General features: G+C 30.6%; 3 protein-coding genes across 3 annotated transcripts; all 3 read right to left on the reverse strand.

Annotated features, from left to right (window-relative positions):
• Positions 1 to 792: 792 nt before the first annotated feature.
• LOC108567678 (glycine-rich cell wall structural protein 1-like) lies at positions 793 to 1,530 on the reverse strand. The gene is made up of 2 exons (XM_017928282.1): positions 1,472 to 1,530; positions 793 to 1,414 (listed from the first exon to the last, which is right to left on the reverse strand). The coding sequence occupies exons 1-2, from the start codon at positions 1,481 to 1,483 to the stop codon at positions 941 to 943; spliced, it is 486 nt and encodes a 161-aa protein (XP_017783771.1). The 5' UTR covers positions 1,484 to 1,530; the 3' UTR covers positions 793 to 940.
• Positions 1,531 to 2,858: 1,328 nt separating this feature from the next.
• LOC108567679 (glycine-rich protein-like) lies at positions 2,859 to 3,665 on the reverse strand. The gene is made up of 2 exons (XM_017928283.1): positions 3,605 to 3,665; positions 2,859 to 3,468 (listed from the first exon to the last, which is right to left on the reverse strand). Exons 1-2 carry the CDS (start codon positions 3,614 to 3,616, stop codon positions 3,055 to 3,057), a joined length of 426 nt encoding a protein of 141 aa, XP_017783772.1. The 5' UTR covers positions 3,617 to 3,665; the 3' UTR covers positions 2,859 to 3,054.
• A 7,367-nt stretch (positions 3,666 to 11,032) lies between these two features.
• Positions 11,033 to 12,507, reverse strand: LOC108567715 (glycine-rich protein DOT1-like). The gene is made up of 2 exons (XM_017928330.1): positions 12,153 to 12,507; positions 11,033 to 11,923 (listed from the first exon to the last, which is right to left on the reverse strand). Exons 1-2 carry the CDS (start codon positions 12,333 to 12,335, stop codon positions 11,294 to 11,296), a joined length of 813 nt encoding a protein of 270 aa, XP_017783819.1. The 5' UTR covers positions 12,336 to 12,507; the 3' UTR covers positions 11,033 to 11,293.
• Between the last annotated feature and the right edge of the window lie 726 nt (positions 12,508 to 13,233).

Consider the following 13,233-nt stretch of genomic DNA (forward strand, 5'->3'; position numbering starts at 1 on the left):
TATACATGATGCAATACAAAAATCTGTTGCTGATTATAATTTATACATTGATTTCATCAGATTTTTTTTTTCATATTTACTCCAAATTAATATAATTAAAATATCATCATTAATACTGATATTCAATATTTAAAAAGCAAATACAAAATGTGTTTAAAATAATTATTGATATCAATTATAGAAGAAAAAAAACAACAGATAATATTAGTGTACTAAATTCTTTATTTATTAATCTAAAATTTAGATATGATGCAATACGTTATTGTTTATTAAATAATAATTTTATTATTTATTGCAACAATAAAAATACAAAATAAAATCTTAATGCAATAATAAAATAAAAAGTCAACTGCTACAAAGAGCTACATAGGTCTTTCTGACCTCATTATTTATTATACAAAACTTTTCAATTGTGCAACATTTGAAAATTTTGCTTTGTACTTTAAATTATAATATTTTAGTTTAAAAAAGTGTTAAGTATATATTTTTGGGTATATAAAGTAGTTATGTACTTTGGTATTGGAATTATTCAATTTATAAACATTTTTAATTGCTTATCATTTGGATATATATATTTTAAACCTATAATGATAATTCAAATTATATACGCGTATATATTTTGTTTAATATTATCATTTTATAGTTGTTTAATATAATATTTTAATTGAATGCAAATTAATATTTTTGATATCTTTCTATTTCTTCTATTTCTATTTAGTATTTTAATATTATGATTAATTATAAAATAAAAGAAGGATATTCAGATAAATAAATTTATTTTTAAATATTTGTCAGTTATAATTCGGAAATATTTGTCGGCATATTATGAAACTTATCGAATAATACAACACAGTCCTAGCATTCAAAAATCTCAAAATATAAATTAGTAATAATAAATAAGATACAATTTTATATGGCTAGGCCATGCGTATCATTAGATTTAGTAATGATGAAGTCCGTGAAGTCCATGAAGTCCATGCACTCCATGAAGTCCGTGAAGACCGTAAACTCCATGGAGACCAAGACCGGCAGGTCCTACAACTGGTCCCAATCCCAAACCATGTCCGAGACCAAGATGTCCAGCAACTACGCCATGTCCAAGTCCTCCCAAACCGAGTCCATGTCCAAGACCAATTCCATGTCCGTTAGGTCCGGTTGGTCCAACAGCACCGTGTCCGTTAACGACACCGGATGGTCCAACAGCACCATGTCCATCGACGGTACCAGCTGGTCCGGAAGCTCCAGCGCCGGTTACCACTCCACTTGGTCCAACAGATCCGTGGTAATTGTGGTTAATACTTCCATGACCAAGTCCTCCAAGTCCACCAAGTCCATGGCCAAGTCCAAGTCCATGATCATAAATACCGGATGGAGAAGCGCCGGCAAGAGCCAAAAGGGCGAAAGCAACTACGACCTAAAATCAATTATAATTAATTAATAAATGATTATAATAATAATTATTATTTCTTACAAATGTATTCATCTTGCAAAAAAACGGTTTATTGATCTCTTACTTGAGAAGTCAGAAACTGATATGATACAACGAACGAAATATTTACTATATATACCAATCGATCGACCTTCGTACGGTATTGAATAAATGCACTAAATCTGTATTCACATAATTCCTATTACTTTTTGTACACGTATTTTGTTACGCAATTTGCATATGCACTTTCTTTGGGTAAGATTACAATGCGTGTAAAGAGACTGTTGTGCAATTACCCTTCGCTATTGCATTGCTAAAACTGAAATTAAAATATGTTGGTTAAGGACCTCAATAATTATCTTAAATACGGTACAGTTCTCTTCATTTATAAAATTACTTGTGACACTTTGTTTATAATTTAATAAAATATGTTTTAAATTTATATTTTAAATATTACAGAAATTTTATAATTAATGACAAAGATCGTTAGCCCTTTCTCAAAAACTGTACTAGATTAAATAGAATCAGAAGATGCAAATGAAAGCTGAATAAAAGAATAACACACAAAAAAAAGCAGTATTTTCAGATTTTAGTGATTTTCTCGGAAACTATAATAGACTGAATATATTCAAACAATGTATATGAAAAGTGGATGTTTGAGGAATGTAGTGAGTATTAATTGAGCAAAATCTAAATAAGTTCTAAAAATAATACAAAAAATGTTCTATATAATTGATTGGTTTTTCTTCTTACAGTCAAGTCTCCTTTTGTGTCCTGTTTCTTACAGTACGGTATATTTTCAAAATACCCGCACTATTCATACATTGTTGTTATTTCATTCATTTCGCTGTAATTTGAAAAGCATATATTAGTGATTTTCTCGGAAACTATAATAGATTAAAAACTGGATGTTTGGGGAATGTAGTGAGTATCAATTGAGAAAAATATAAATAAATTCTAAAAATAGTACACAAAAATACATAAATCATCAATTTTTTCTTCCTACAGGCAAGCCTCCTTTTGTGTAGATAAGTCCGGTTCCTAACAGTGCGGGATATTTTCAAAATAGGAATATATTGCTTTACTTGATTTGATCGATTTTTAAGAAATATAGTCAAATTATTCATTGAAAAAAGGCATAGTGTCTTTGTCTTTGCTACTGTAATTAGTATTTATTTATTTCCTCGACATTTTTTTATAATTCATTAAAGAATTTTTCAAAGTATTAAAAGTAAAAGCTGAATGTATAGAGAATAAATAGATTTATTGTAAATTATAATTATATATATATTGATGTCTTGTAAACGTACTTTATATTTTGTGGATTTAGGAGAAATATGGAGTATGAAATATTAGAAGATATATTTTTATTTTCTTAATGTTTATTAAACACATTTTATAATATTTACAAACATGTAGAATTGCCTTAAGAAGTTTGAGCATTTTTCGTCTTAGTGGAAGTAGATAGACTCTTGGGGCTGAAGAAATAATTAAATGCAAAGTACATGTACCTAGCTATATAACATTGACAATAATAAATAGTAAGTATAAGATACTGATAGAACTAGAAGAAACTGATGAATGTTTGCGGTTATGAATATATGGCTAGGAAATGCTCAGTGGATTTAGTAATGTCCATGGAGACCGTGAAGACCAAGACCGAGATGGCCGACTGGTCCAAGTCCAAGTGGTCCCAATCCCAATCCCAAACCATGGCCGACTCCCAATCCCAAACCATGACCTAATCCTAATCCCAAGGGTCCACCGACGAGACCGTGTCCAAGTCCCAAACCTCCCAAACCGATTCCATGTCCGTTGGGTCCAGTTGGGCCGACAGCACCATGTCCGTTGACTACTCCGGATGGTCCAACAGCTCCATGACCATCGACGGTTCCAGCTGGTCCAGAGGCGCCGGCACCGGTCACAACACCGGAAGGTCCAACGGATCCGTGGTAATTGGCATTAATAAGTCCATGTCCATAAATGCCAGATGGAGAAGCGCTAGCAATAACAGCCAAGCAGGCGAAAGCAACGATGGTCTACAAAAACATAACAATAATTGTATTATAATATAATAATTTCTTAAACAAAATAATATATTGGAATATTTCGAATATTTTTCAAATTGTTTCATGTATTTAAGTAAAAAGTTACAACTCTTTTAAAACGTCTTACCAGGGAGTTCATTATTGTAATGTGTTTAGTTGTTGTGCTTCGTTAAAGCTCAGAACTGAATATACCCTAACAGAACGAACGTTATGGTATTTATACTGAATAGAACGAACGTCCTTCGTTGCCTGATAAAAATTGAGAATTGCTAAATATGAATGCGGAGAAATACAATGTGCATTAAAGTCCTTTTTTTATTTATTCAGGTAGTGCAATTTATTAGATAGATTTTATTTACATACTATAGCAATGCATTGTAATGTAATATTTTTCAATGTTGCATATGATACTTTTCAAATATTAATAATGGAAACTTTATTATATATAGTATATACCCTTTCATTTCACTTTCATCAATTCATAATTTTTATTTATGATTTTTTTTATTTTATTGAATATCTTATATTATCAAAAAAAATATAATTAGTATAAATTTATATTAAAATCTGCAGAAAATTAATAAATAATATATTCTTTATATAATGTTATTTATTATATAATATTTCATTAAAAAAATCAAGTCCAACTTACAATACTCAAAAGATCTTTTTTTTTTGATATTCTATTAATTTAAGAAATTTTAAACTTTCAGTTCAATCTTTAATTTGTTAAAGTGATTAATATACCTATATGCAAATCAAGCTTTTTTTAAATATTTTCTGAATTAAGTTCTGATAATTTCTTAATCTCTTAACATCTCTACGTTTTTGCAACATTTTTCTTAATATTGGAATCCATTAATTTTTGTTTCATTTTTTTGATCATTGATATATTATTTAATTTTAGTAACTTTTTCCTTCTTGGCTAGATGTTCTTGCTTGACAACTAATTTAAAATGATATTTTTTACATTAAGTTTTATGTATGCTCTGAAGATAATAAAATTCTTTTTATAACATTTTATTAAACAACAATTGTATATAAAACCTGTAATATGAATATTTACAAATATAATGCGACTATTGAATAGATCTTCGTTTATTTTTTAATTCTTTATTTATTTTTTATTTTTTTCAATTTAAGTATAAATTATTGACTTTACAATATTTGTTATATAAATATGGAATAGGAGATTTGATAATCAAGAAAGGTAATGGGAATTATATATAATTAAAAATGGTTGTAATTTTTAGCTATTTATTATAATATTTACAAGAGTTGTCATTAACTGAAAGCTGGATTTTTAACATTGTGTAAACTCATTTAAACCCAATTAAACAGGACACACACCTAGCAACATATATCACAACCGAAATACCTATAAGTGACGTAAAACGAAATAAATTAAGTACGGCGAGTTTACTAAAAGACGATACTGATACAGCAAACATTTAGTAAATCTTATGTGCCTATATGGCTAGGCAGTGCAGTCTAGGATTTAGTAATGATGGAGACCATGAAGTCCATGAAGACCAAGTCCGAGGTGACCAACTGGTCCGACGAGACCAACTGGTCCCAAGCCCAAACCTAATCCGTGACCGAGACCGAGAGGTCCAAGTCCAAGTCCCAAATGTCCCAAACCGATTCCATGTCCGTTGGGTCCGTTGGTCCAACAGCTCCGTGTCCGGTGACTACTCCAGCTGGTCCTACAGCAGCGTGTCCATCAACAGTTCCAGCTGGTCCAGAGGCTCCGGCACCGGTCACAACACCGGAAGGTCCAACGGACCGTGGTAATTGGCATTAATAAGTCCATGTCCATAAATGCCAGATGGAGAAGCGCTAGCAATAACAGCCAGGCAGGCGAATGCAATAACAGCCTACATATTACAAATAAAAATGAGTAATTAAAATGAAGTTAATATAAATATAAAGATCTTACCAAAGTGTTCATGATTGTGAATGATCTCTTGTGAGTTCCAAAGAGCAGTATACCCTTACATTTCATATGTTTAATATATATACTAAGTAAACGACCTTCCCTCCCTCTTTTTGAGTCGTACATGAATATTCTAAATGTATAAGAAGGGAATACTATTTTTTATTTAGATCCAGTTTTGTACCGCTTTATTCTATTTTCATTCACATATTGTTAAAATGCATAATGTTCGAAGCGTATAATGCAATAACTCGAAAGTGTTGCAATAGCAGCAGGGAAACTTTAAATTCCATCATTGCATTTTTTTGTTTAATTTTCAAAATTTACATATTTATATTAAAAAAATATATTTTTTTCAAATAAATTACAAAAATCATCAATGTATCATCATTATTTATATCTCTTTATTTTTACTGTAAACTTTCATTTATCTAAAATGTACACTTTATTAACATAAAAATATTGATTTCGGTTCCCGAATAAAAATGCTAAAAAAGCTCAATATATATTTGTAATATTATTTTTGATATTACTGTTTGCGTTACGACCAGTTGCCATAGATTTTTAAATTTGTTTGAGATTTTTAAAATTTTAATTTCTTTATTTTTTAATAATATTAAAGATTAGAAAATATTATTGTCCTAGTTAACCGTTATCAAATATGATAATTCTACTTTCCAGCAACAGCTGATAGATAAGACAATTTTATCAACAAGCTTGTATTTTTTTTAATTTCTGATCAAATTGGCAAATATTCTGTGGCTTTCATTTGAAATAAACTAAATGAATATAACTTAAGTCTTAATAAAGTAATATTTCTCTTAGACCATAATTTCTTAAAATGAATACTACATGATACAAGTCAAATACTTTACTTAACAACTTGGGACTACTACTACTACTACTACTTATATAACTACTAAAATAAAAGTTAAGTTACTTTGCAAATATCTTTTAAGATATTATTCAATTATAGGAAGATTTCCGATGGCAAATCGTTCCGCTCCATGCTTTTATATTTTTTTTTCTGTCTTGGCCAAAAACATTCAACTTATGGGTTGTGAATGAATAATAAAAGTTAAAAAAAAATTATTCAATTAAATTATTTGTTAAAAATTCTTCTAAATTACTTTATATGATATAGAAGATATTATAAAAAAAAACGTAATATTTTTTTCATTTCTATCGTTCACTTCATTAACGTTTGTAATTGATTTGCGTAAACCGCTAACCAATAGTGGAATAAGGCTTTTTGATAATCATATAAGATGAAATATTTACATTTTGATTAAAAAAAACAATTATATAATTTGTTGATGATGGATTGGTTTTAATAAGACAATTGTAATACGTTTTAAAATATATTTATTATTTTGCAACACACTTTATTATACATACAAAAACATAGAGTTATCATATAGAGCAGGGCCTTTTCGTTTTCATAATTAGAACTGACTATTTTTTTATACATAAGATTACTTGATTGTGAGATAAATTCGAAATAAATTACACTTGAAAATGAAAATTACTGCAATTTGAGTCAAGTGTCTATATAACAAATTTATGATGGCAGGATTTTATTGTTGTTTACCACAAGAGATCGCTCCTGACAATTTTTCCTACGGAACCAAGACCCAAAAGTCCATTAGATATGATTTTACCGGCTCCAGCGGGTCCACTAATGATTACTCCTCCAGCGGCTGGACCAACAACACCGACAGAACCTAAACCCAAACCGATGGGTCCCACAATACCAGGTCCAACAATACCAGGTCCTACAATACCAGGTCCTACAATACCAGGTCCTACAATACCAGGGCCTACAATACCAGGTCCTACAATTCCAGGACCAACGATACCAGCTCCAAGTAAACCTGGAGCAACTCCCAGACCGCCCAATCCGATGATTCCGTGTCCATTTGGACCAGTTGGTCCAACAGCTCCAGCACCGGTCACGATGCCAGCAGGTCCAACAGCAGCCAATCCAGTTACAGATCCAGCAGGACCTTTTGCCCCAAGTCCAGTAACAATTCCACTTGGCCCAACAGATCCGGCATAATTGGGATTAATCAATCCCAAAATACCAGACGCGGACGCAGTTGCAATACATCCGAGAATAACGAAAATCTGAAGAAACTACATTTAAAAAAGTAATTATTTAACGTAATTATCTATCTTACCGAGTTATTCATGTTTGTTTATATGTTGTATTAGATGTCTTGATCGCAAGATGTGGATGAAGATTATGCCTCAGTTGATGACAACTTGTGTATTTATACGCCAAAACGGCCTTCGTTCCACCTTAAAACTCGAAATCTGGATGAGATTTTTTCGAAATCCAGCCAGTTTCCTTGTCTGGTAGTGCATTAAGGGCGGCGCCCACAGGAAAATATTTGTGTTATGATATGTATACGATTAAAATTTTATTTTATTTGTAAAATCCGGATTTGTCTGCATGTTGTTTCAATGCTCTTAGACCAGTGGAAGAATCATGCAACATGATGCAAGTATTACATACAACATTTTCTATCTATAAATTGTTCAGATTTCAAGCTTCGCCGTTTAGTACACATACGCAGTTGCAAGTAAGCAAATATATTTATGTCTTAATTTAATATCATATGATATTTTATATACAATTATTTGACCACAGTCATTCCGCTCTACAAAATAATATTATTTTGTAGAGCGGAAAGACTATTGTCAATACACCTTTATGTGCATATATAAATTATATCAATTATTAATAATATTACTATTAATAACAAATAAGAAGCCTTTTTCCCAAAATGATATTTTCAAATACGATTTCTAGTTGACTGTTTGTGCATTTTTTTCTATTTCATTTAACAATTGTATTTATCACTGATCGTATAACATAATACAAATATCTTAAATTCCGTTTATTTTCACTAACAAAATATGGTGTAATTTTCCAAAAAGTTTTTAAAGCTTCAAATAGGAATATTTTTTCTTTAATTCTATTTGTAATATCGAAACTTTAACCGAGGTATGTATGTATATTAAAAATATTGACATATTAGTAACTTTTTTTATCTAATTTACCTTTAATCATGACAATTATTTGTTCTCATTGAACATTTTAATAATAATAAAATTTATTAATGTTAGTAATGATTTATTGTTAATTCTAAAAGTATAAATCCAAGAATTATAGTTTAAATTAAAGTAATTGATAATATCATACATTCTCGCAGTTATTGTGGAAATTTACTGAAAAATAAGATACTCCAACTACTTCTACCGAAATTGATCTAATCTAAGTTCTTGATTTATATTTTTGTTACAACAACGATAAGGCAAAATGACCAAGAGGTCAACATGAATGCATTGTTTGAAAACTGCATGATGTAACAAGTACCTATAAATAGTGCCATTCAATTAGTATAGCAAAGTCCTTTGATATTATAATAACTATAAAGTAAAATATTTTTCTGGAACGTTACACCTACATTTATCTTTTGTGCAATCTTTGTTTCGATCTCATTATATTTATTACATTACAAAATGGTTTTAATGTCAACCGTAATTACCGACTAGTCTCGGCATTTTGTAGCCGTTAGCCGTCTGACCACATTTGACAGAAACGCTCGAAATTCAACCGCGAAATAGCAAAACAATAAATACGTTTGTTCCATTATTCGCACTCATAGTTTATCCACCGACGAAAGGAAATATTTTTCGTTACGTTAATTGAATTGGGTGGGCGAAGGAACAGCCCTATCCTTGACTCCTACATTAATTAATACCATTGTTGCATTTACTGCACTCAGTCAAATACAATTACATTTATTTATATCAAAAAATAATAAACATTGAATTATGCATATCATGTCTGGTTAGAATATTTCACTCCAACATATAAAATGCAAATCAGATTTACATTATGACTAGCACAATTTGTTTTATATTACAAACTCACGTCTGCAAATCGCAGTTTCGAATACATTATTAATAACAATTCAATAATAAAATCAATATTTATTATAAATTCAATTCAATGAAAATTTCATCCGACCTCCAATTTATTGGATTCTTAGGTGTTGGGTTCAATTTCTTTATTCCTTATTCATTTTTTTCTTTACCAATAAAACAGTATTGTACGTGGTTTGGCGTTACGTAAGAAATTCGAATTATCTGCGCTTTATGTATGTATGTAGTGCAAAGGATAGAGATTTCTGTTCAATGATTAAATTGTTCACGGATCAGTAACTTCAAATGCCAAGCAAGTTTTTGAAGCTGCGTTAAAAATTGACCGGTCGGAAAAGAATCAGCTGAAACACCCAGAATTCCTGCAACCATATGAATGAACTTTATCCAACTGGATACACGAAATTTCAAACGTTGCACATTCAACCGTGCAAAACAATGCAAAACAATCATTATAACCATGATTATTCATTAAAACAATCTAAATTTAACCTATATTAACAAAACATATTTGTGTATGTATAAATATGAAATAAATTGAAACCAATTTTTACGAATATTAATACATTAAGTACATTACAGTTATTTATAAAAAAATATTCCTTGTGTTAGACCATGATTTCCCAAACTTCTACGGTTTGCGGCACCCTTAATATATTAGTCTATCTCAGGGCGAACTTTATGTTAATCTTCAATTTTCGCGCCGTCCCTGGCACACAGTTAGATCATAAGATGTTTCAGTTATGTGTTTTATATAAATTTGTGAGATTTGTTTTTAAAGCGATAATTTATTTTTTACGAATTGATAAAATGCAGTTACTAATCCATACTTTGCTTTATAAATAAACTGATTGACACTTATAATAATAATACTATTTATTTAACATATTTATTGACCACACGATCAAACGACTATCGACCGAGGCTAATTATATTAAATTCACATTTCTATATATGTAATTTTTGTATTATCGCATAATTGATATGATTATTCTAACAATATTCAAATATTGGTCTATAAGTATAAACTTAGTTTAATCATCAATAAAATATTATATTCGGTCAGAACGACTTTGGTCGATTGCCCTTTGGTTCAAATTAGTGCCAATATTTAACAAATGTTATAATATATTATAACTAGTAAGTATTAGCTAAATATTTCATGTCTTCACATTTACACATTTCATGTCTTCAAGTTTACAAAATCCAAATAAAATAGTTCGGGTGGTCAGTAGCACTTTACAACATATTTATTTTTTTTAATTTTGTAACAGTTGAAATAAACATTATTATTATTTATTAAATTATACATATTATCTTTTTTCCTTTTATTCTAATGCAATGCTTATATTTTTATGATATTTAAACTTTTTTCCTAACATTGAACTAATTATATTTGTTTTTTTAATAATTTGAGCTTAAATGTTTAGTAACTCGCTATTATAATTATTATTTACTTACAAATTTTTATTGGCATTAATTTAGACCAAATAGTTATGGAGGAAAGTCTTTCTGGCTGTTATTATTAATTGTAATTTGTATTTTTTTGTCCACAAAGAATATAGGAAATATGTATGAATGAAATGCATTTATATATTTTATAACTTATTGTTTATTGAACACATATTGATATAATATAAACATTATTTACAATATAAGTAGAATTGTCAAAAATACGAGGCAGGTTTCGTCTGTATTATGAGAAGAAATTTTCCCATAATTCGAGAACACAAACACACCATATATCACATAAAGAACACAAAGAGGAATGAACATAAATTAGGAGAAATACGTAATGGCTGATGAAGAGGATACTCAGTAAGAGAAAAAACAGAATGAAAGCTATACTGATACAGCACAAAGGAAGCCTTGAAATGGTAGTAGATGTGGATAATGGTAGTTCATGCGATTTGAAGACATTCAATGAATTTACCATTTACCGTGACCATGGCCGACCGGTCCCCAGAGACCATCAGCTACAATTTTACCGGTAGCTCCTGGACCGATGATGGTAGCTGGGACAGTTGGTGGTCCCTTAACAACAACACCATGACCACCGGCTCCACCCCATCCTGCTCCGGCACCGGCCCATCCAGCTCCAGCTCCACCGGCGTATCCTCCGTATCCACCTGCAGCTCCAACCAAGGTAGCTCCGTTACCATGAACGACGTTGCTGTATGCCCCATGACCGCCATCGTCCCAGGCTCCAGCACCAGCTCCGGCACCGGCGCCGTCCCAAGCTCCGTATCCTCCGTGTCCGTTGGGTCCAGTTGGGCCGACAGCACCATGTCCATTAACGACTCCGGATGGGCCAACAGCGCCATGACCATCGACAGTTCCAGATGGACCAGAAGCTCCTGCACCGGTTACGACGCCGCTTGGTCCAACGGATCCATGGTAGTTGTGTCCACCGCCTCCATATCCACCTCCGCCATGTCCTCCAGCAAATCCACCGTATCCTGCATACCCACCATGACCACCATAACCTGCACCGAGTCCGCCATAACCGGAAGGCTTGGCGCTAGCCAAGACAACCAAACAGGCAAAAGCTGCTAAAGTCTAAATAGAAAACAAAACAAAAATTATAATTAGCAAACAAATATTAACAAATAATATTATATTCTTCAGGGCAGAAAGACTTTATTCTATAGCTCTTATTAATTAAATTTGGATCAATAAATTATTAATTAAAAATATTAAAAAATAGTATTTGCAAATATGCAAATGCAATGAATATGCATTGATTATTAAAACAATAAATATTTTATTAGATTTGTATATTTCTTACCAAAGTATTCATATTGCTATTTTGGAGATCTTTGCTCTTTAATGTTTTGAGGCTTGAGTCGGTATGCTTTGGTACACTGATAACCGAAGTATATATAGGATAAATTCGACCTTCGAGCACCCATAATATCGTTGTTCTTTCGAAAATAAGAGCGCAGCGGTGCAGGTCGACCTCACCTCCCATTTTCTCCCTGATTTTTACGCTGAATTTTTATCTAAATTCAATTCCAATATTCGCTTGCAAACGAACCGACGAGTATCACTCCGCATTATACTTAGAGCTAATCTCACCGCTAATTGCTACTCGAGCTTTATTAAAATTACTATATACACATGAATATCATTAATATTTATCAAGTTTTATTTATATCGCTGGACTTGAATCGAGTAATTATGCATGCATTTACTATTAAACTAGTATATTCTAATGAATTTCTTTCTCCATTGACAGATAATGAAATTAATTAGTACAAATCAATTCAAACTTCAGAATTAAATTGAATTTCATTAAAATAATTTTTACATCAATATTTCTATACATTCAAACATTCAATAAAATTGCTGATTTATACATATAATTAGAATTTATTAGCCAAAATAAACAAAAATAAAATATGAACCGTGAAAAACAACTCAATATATAAAGAAAAATAAAAGAATTAAAGATATCTTAATAATTCTGCATACATTAGAAGAAATAAATATATTTGGCCAGTAGTCTATCAATATAGTTCTTTCCGCCAAAACCATTTTTTATTTTTCTTAATTTCATCATTATTATTAGTATCAACAAAAGATTTCTTTAAATCATATTCAATTGATTATATGATTATACAAGTCGTCAATTATAAATTACAATTATTTCATTTATTATAAATGCATTTGTAATATCACAGGATTGACTCATGTTATGACTTGCACTTTCTTCCTTTCCCAGCTATTTCAGTTATATTTCATGCATAATAAACTTAATCGATCTAATTGCATTCCTCAGAAAATCGCGCTAAATGTTAACGTCTGAATGATTCGATCTATAAATTCTTATGTGTTTAATAGGTACTAATTTTTCTTGTCTCCTTTAC

This window comes from Nicrophorus vespilloides, unplaced genomic scaffold, assembly GCF_001412225.1.
Source record: "Nicrophorus vespilloides isolate i.1.1-1 unplaced genomic scaffold, Nicve_v1.0, whole genome shotgun sequence".
NCBI classification, from domain to species: domain Eukaryota; kingdom Metazoa; phylum Arthropoda; class Insecta; order Coleoptera; family Silphidae; genus Nicrophorus; species Nicrophorus vespilloides.

Excerpts from the sequence above, each read along its gene's own strand:
- LOC108567715 (XM_017928330.1), bottom strand. The coding sequence starts at position 12,335 with ATGGGAGGTGAGGTCGACCTGCACCGCTGCGCTCTTATTTTCGAAAGA. Across the intron at positions 11,924-12,152 it reads ATAGCAATATGAATACTTTG|ACTTTAGCAGCTTTTGCCTG; the intron begins GTAAGAAATATA and ends TTTTCTATTTAG.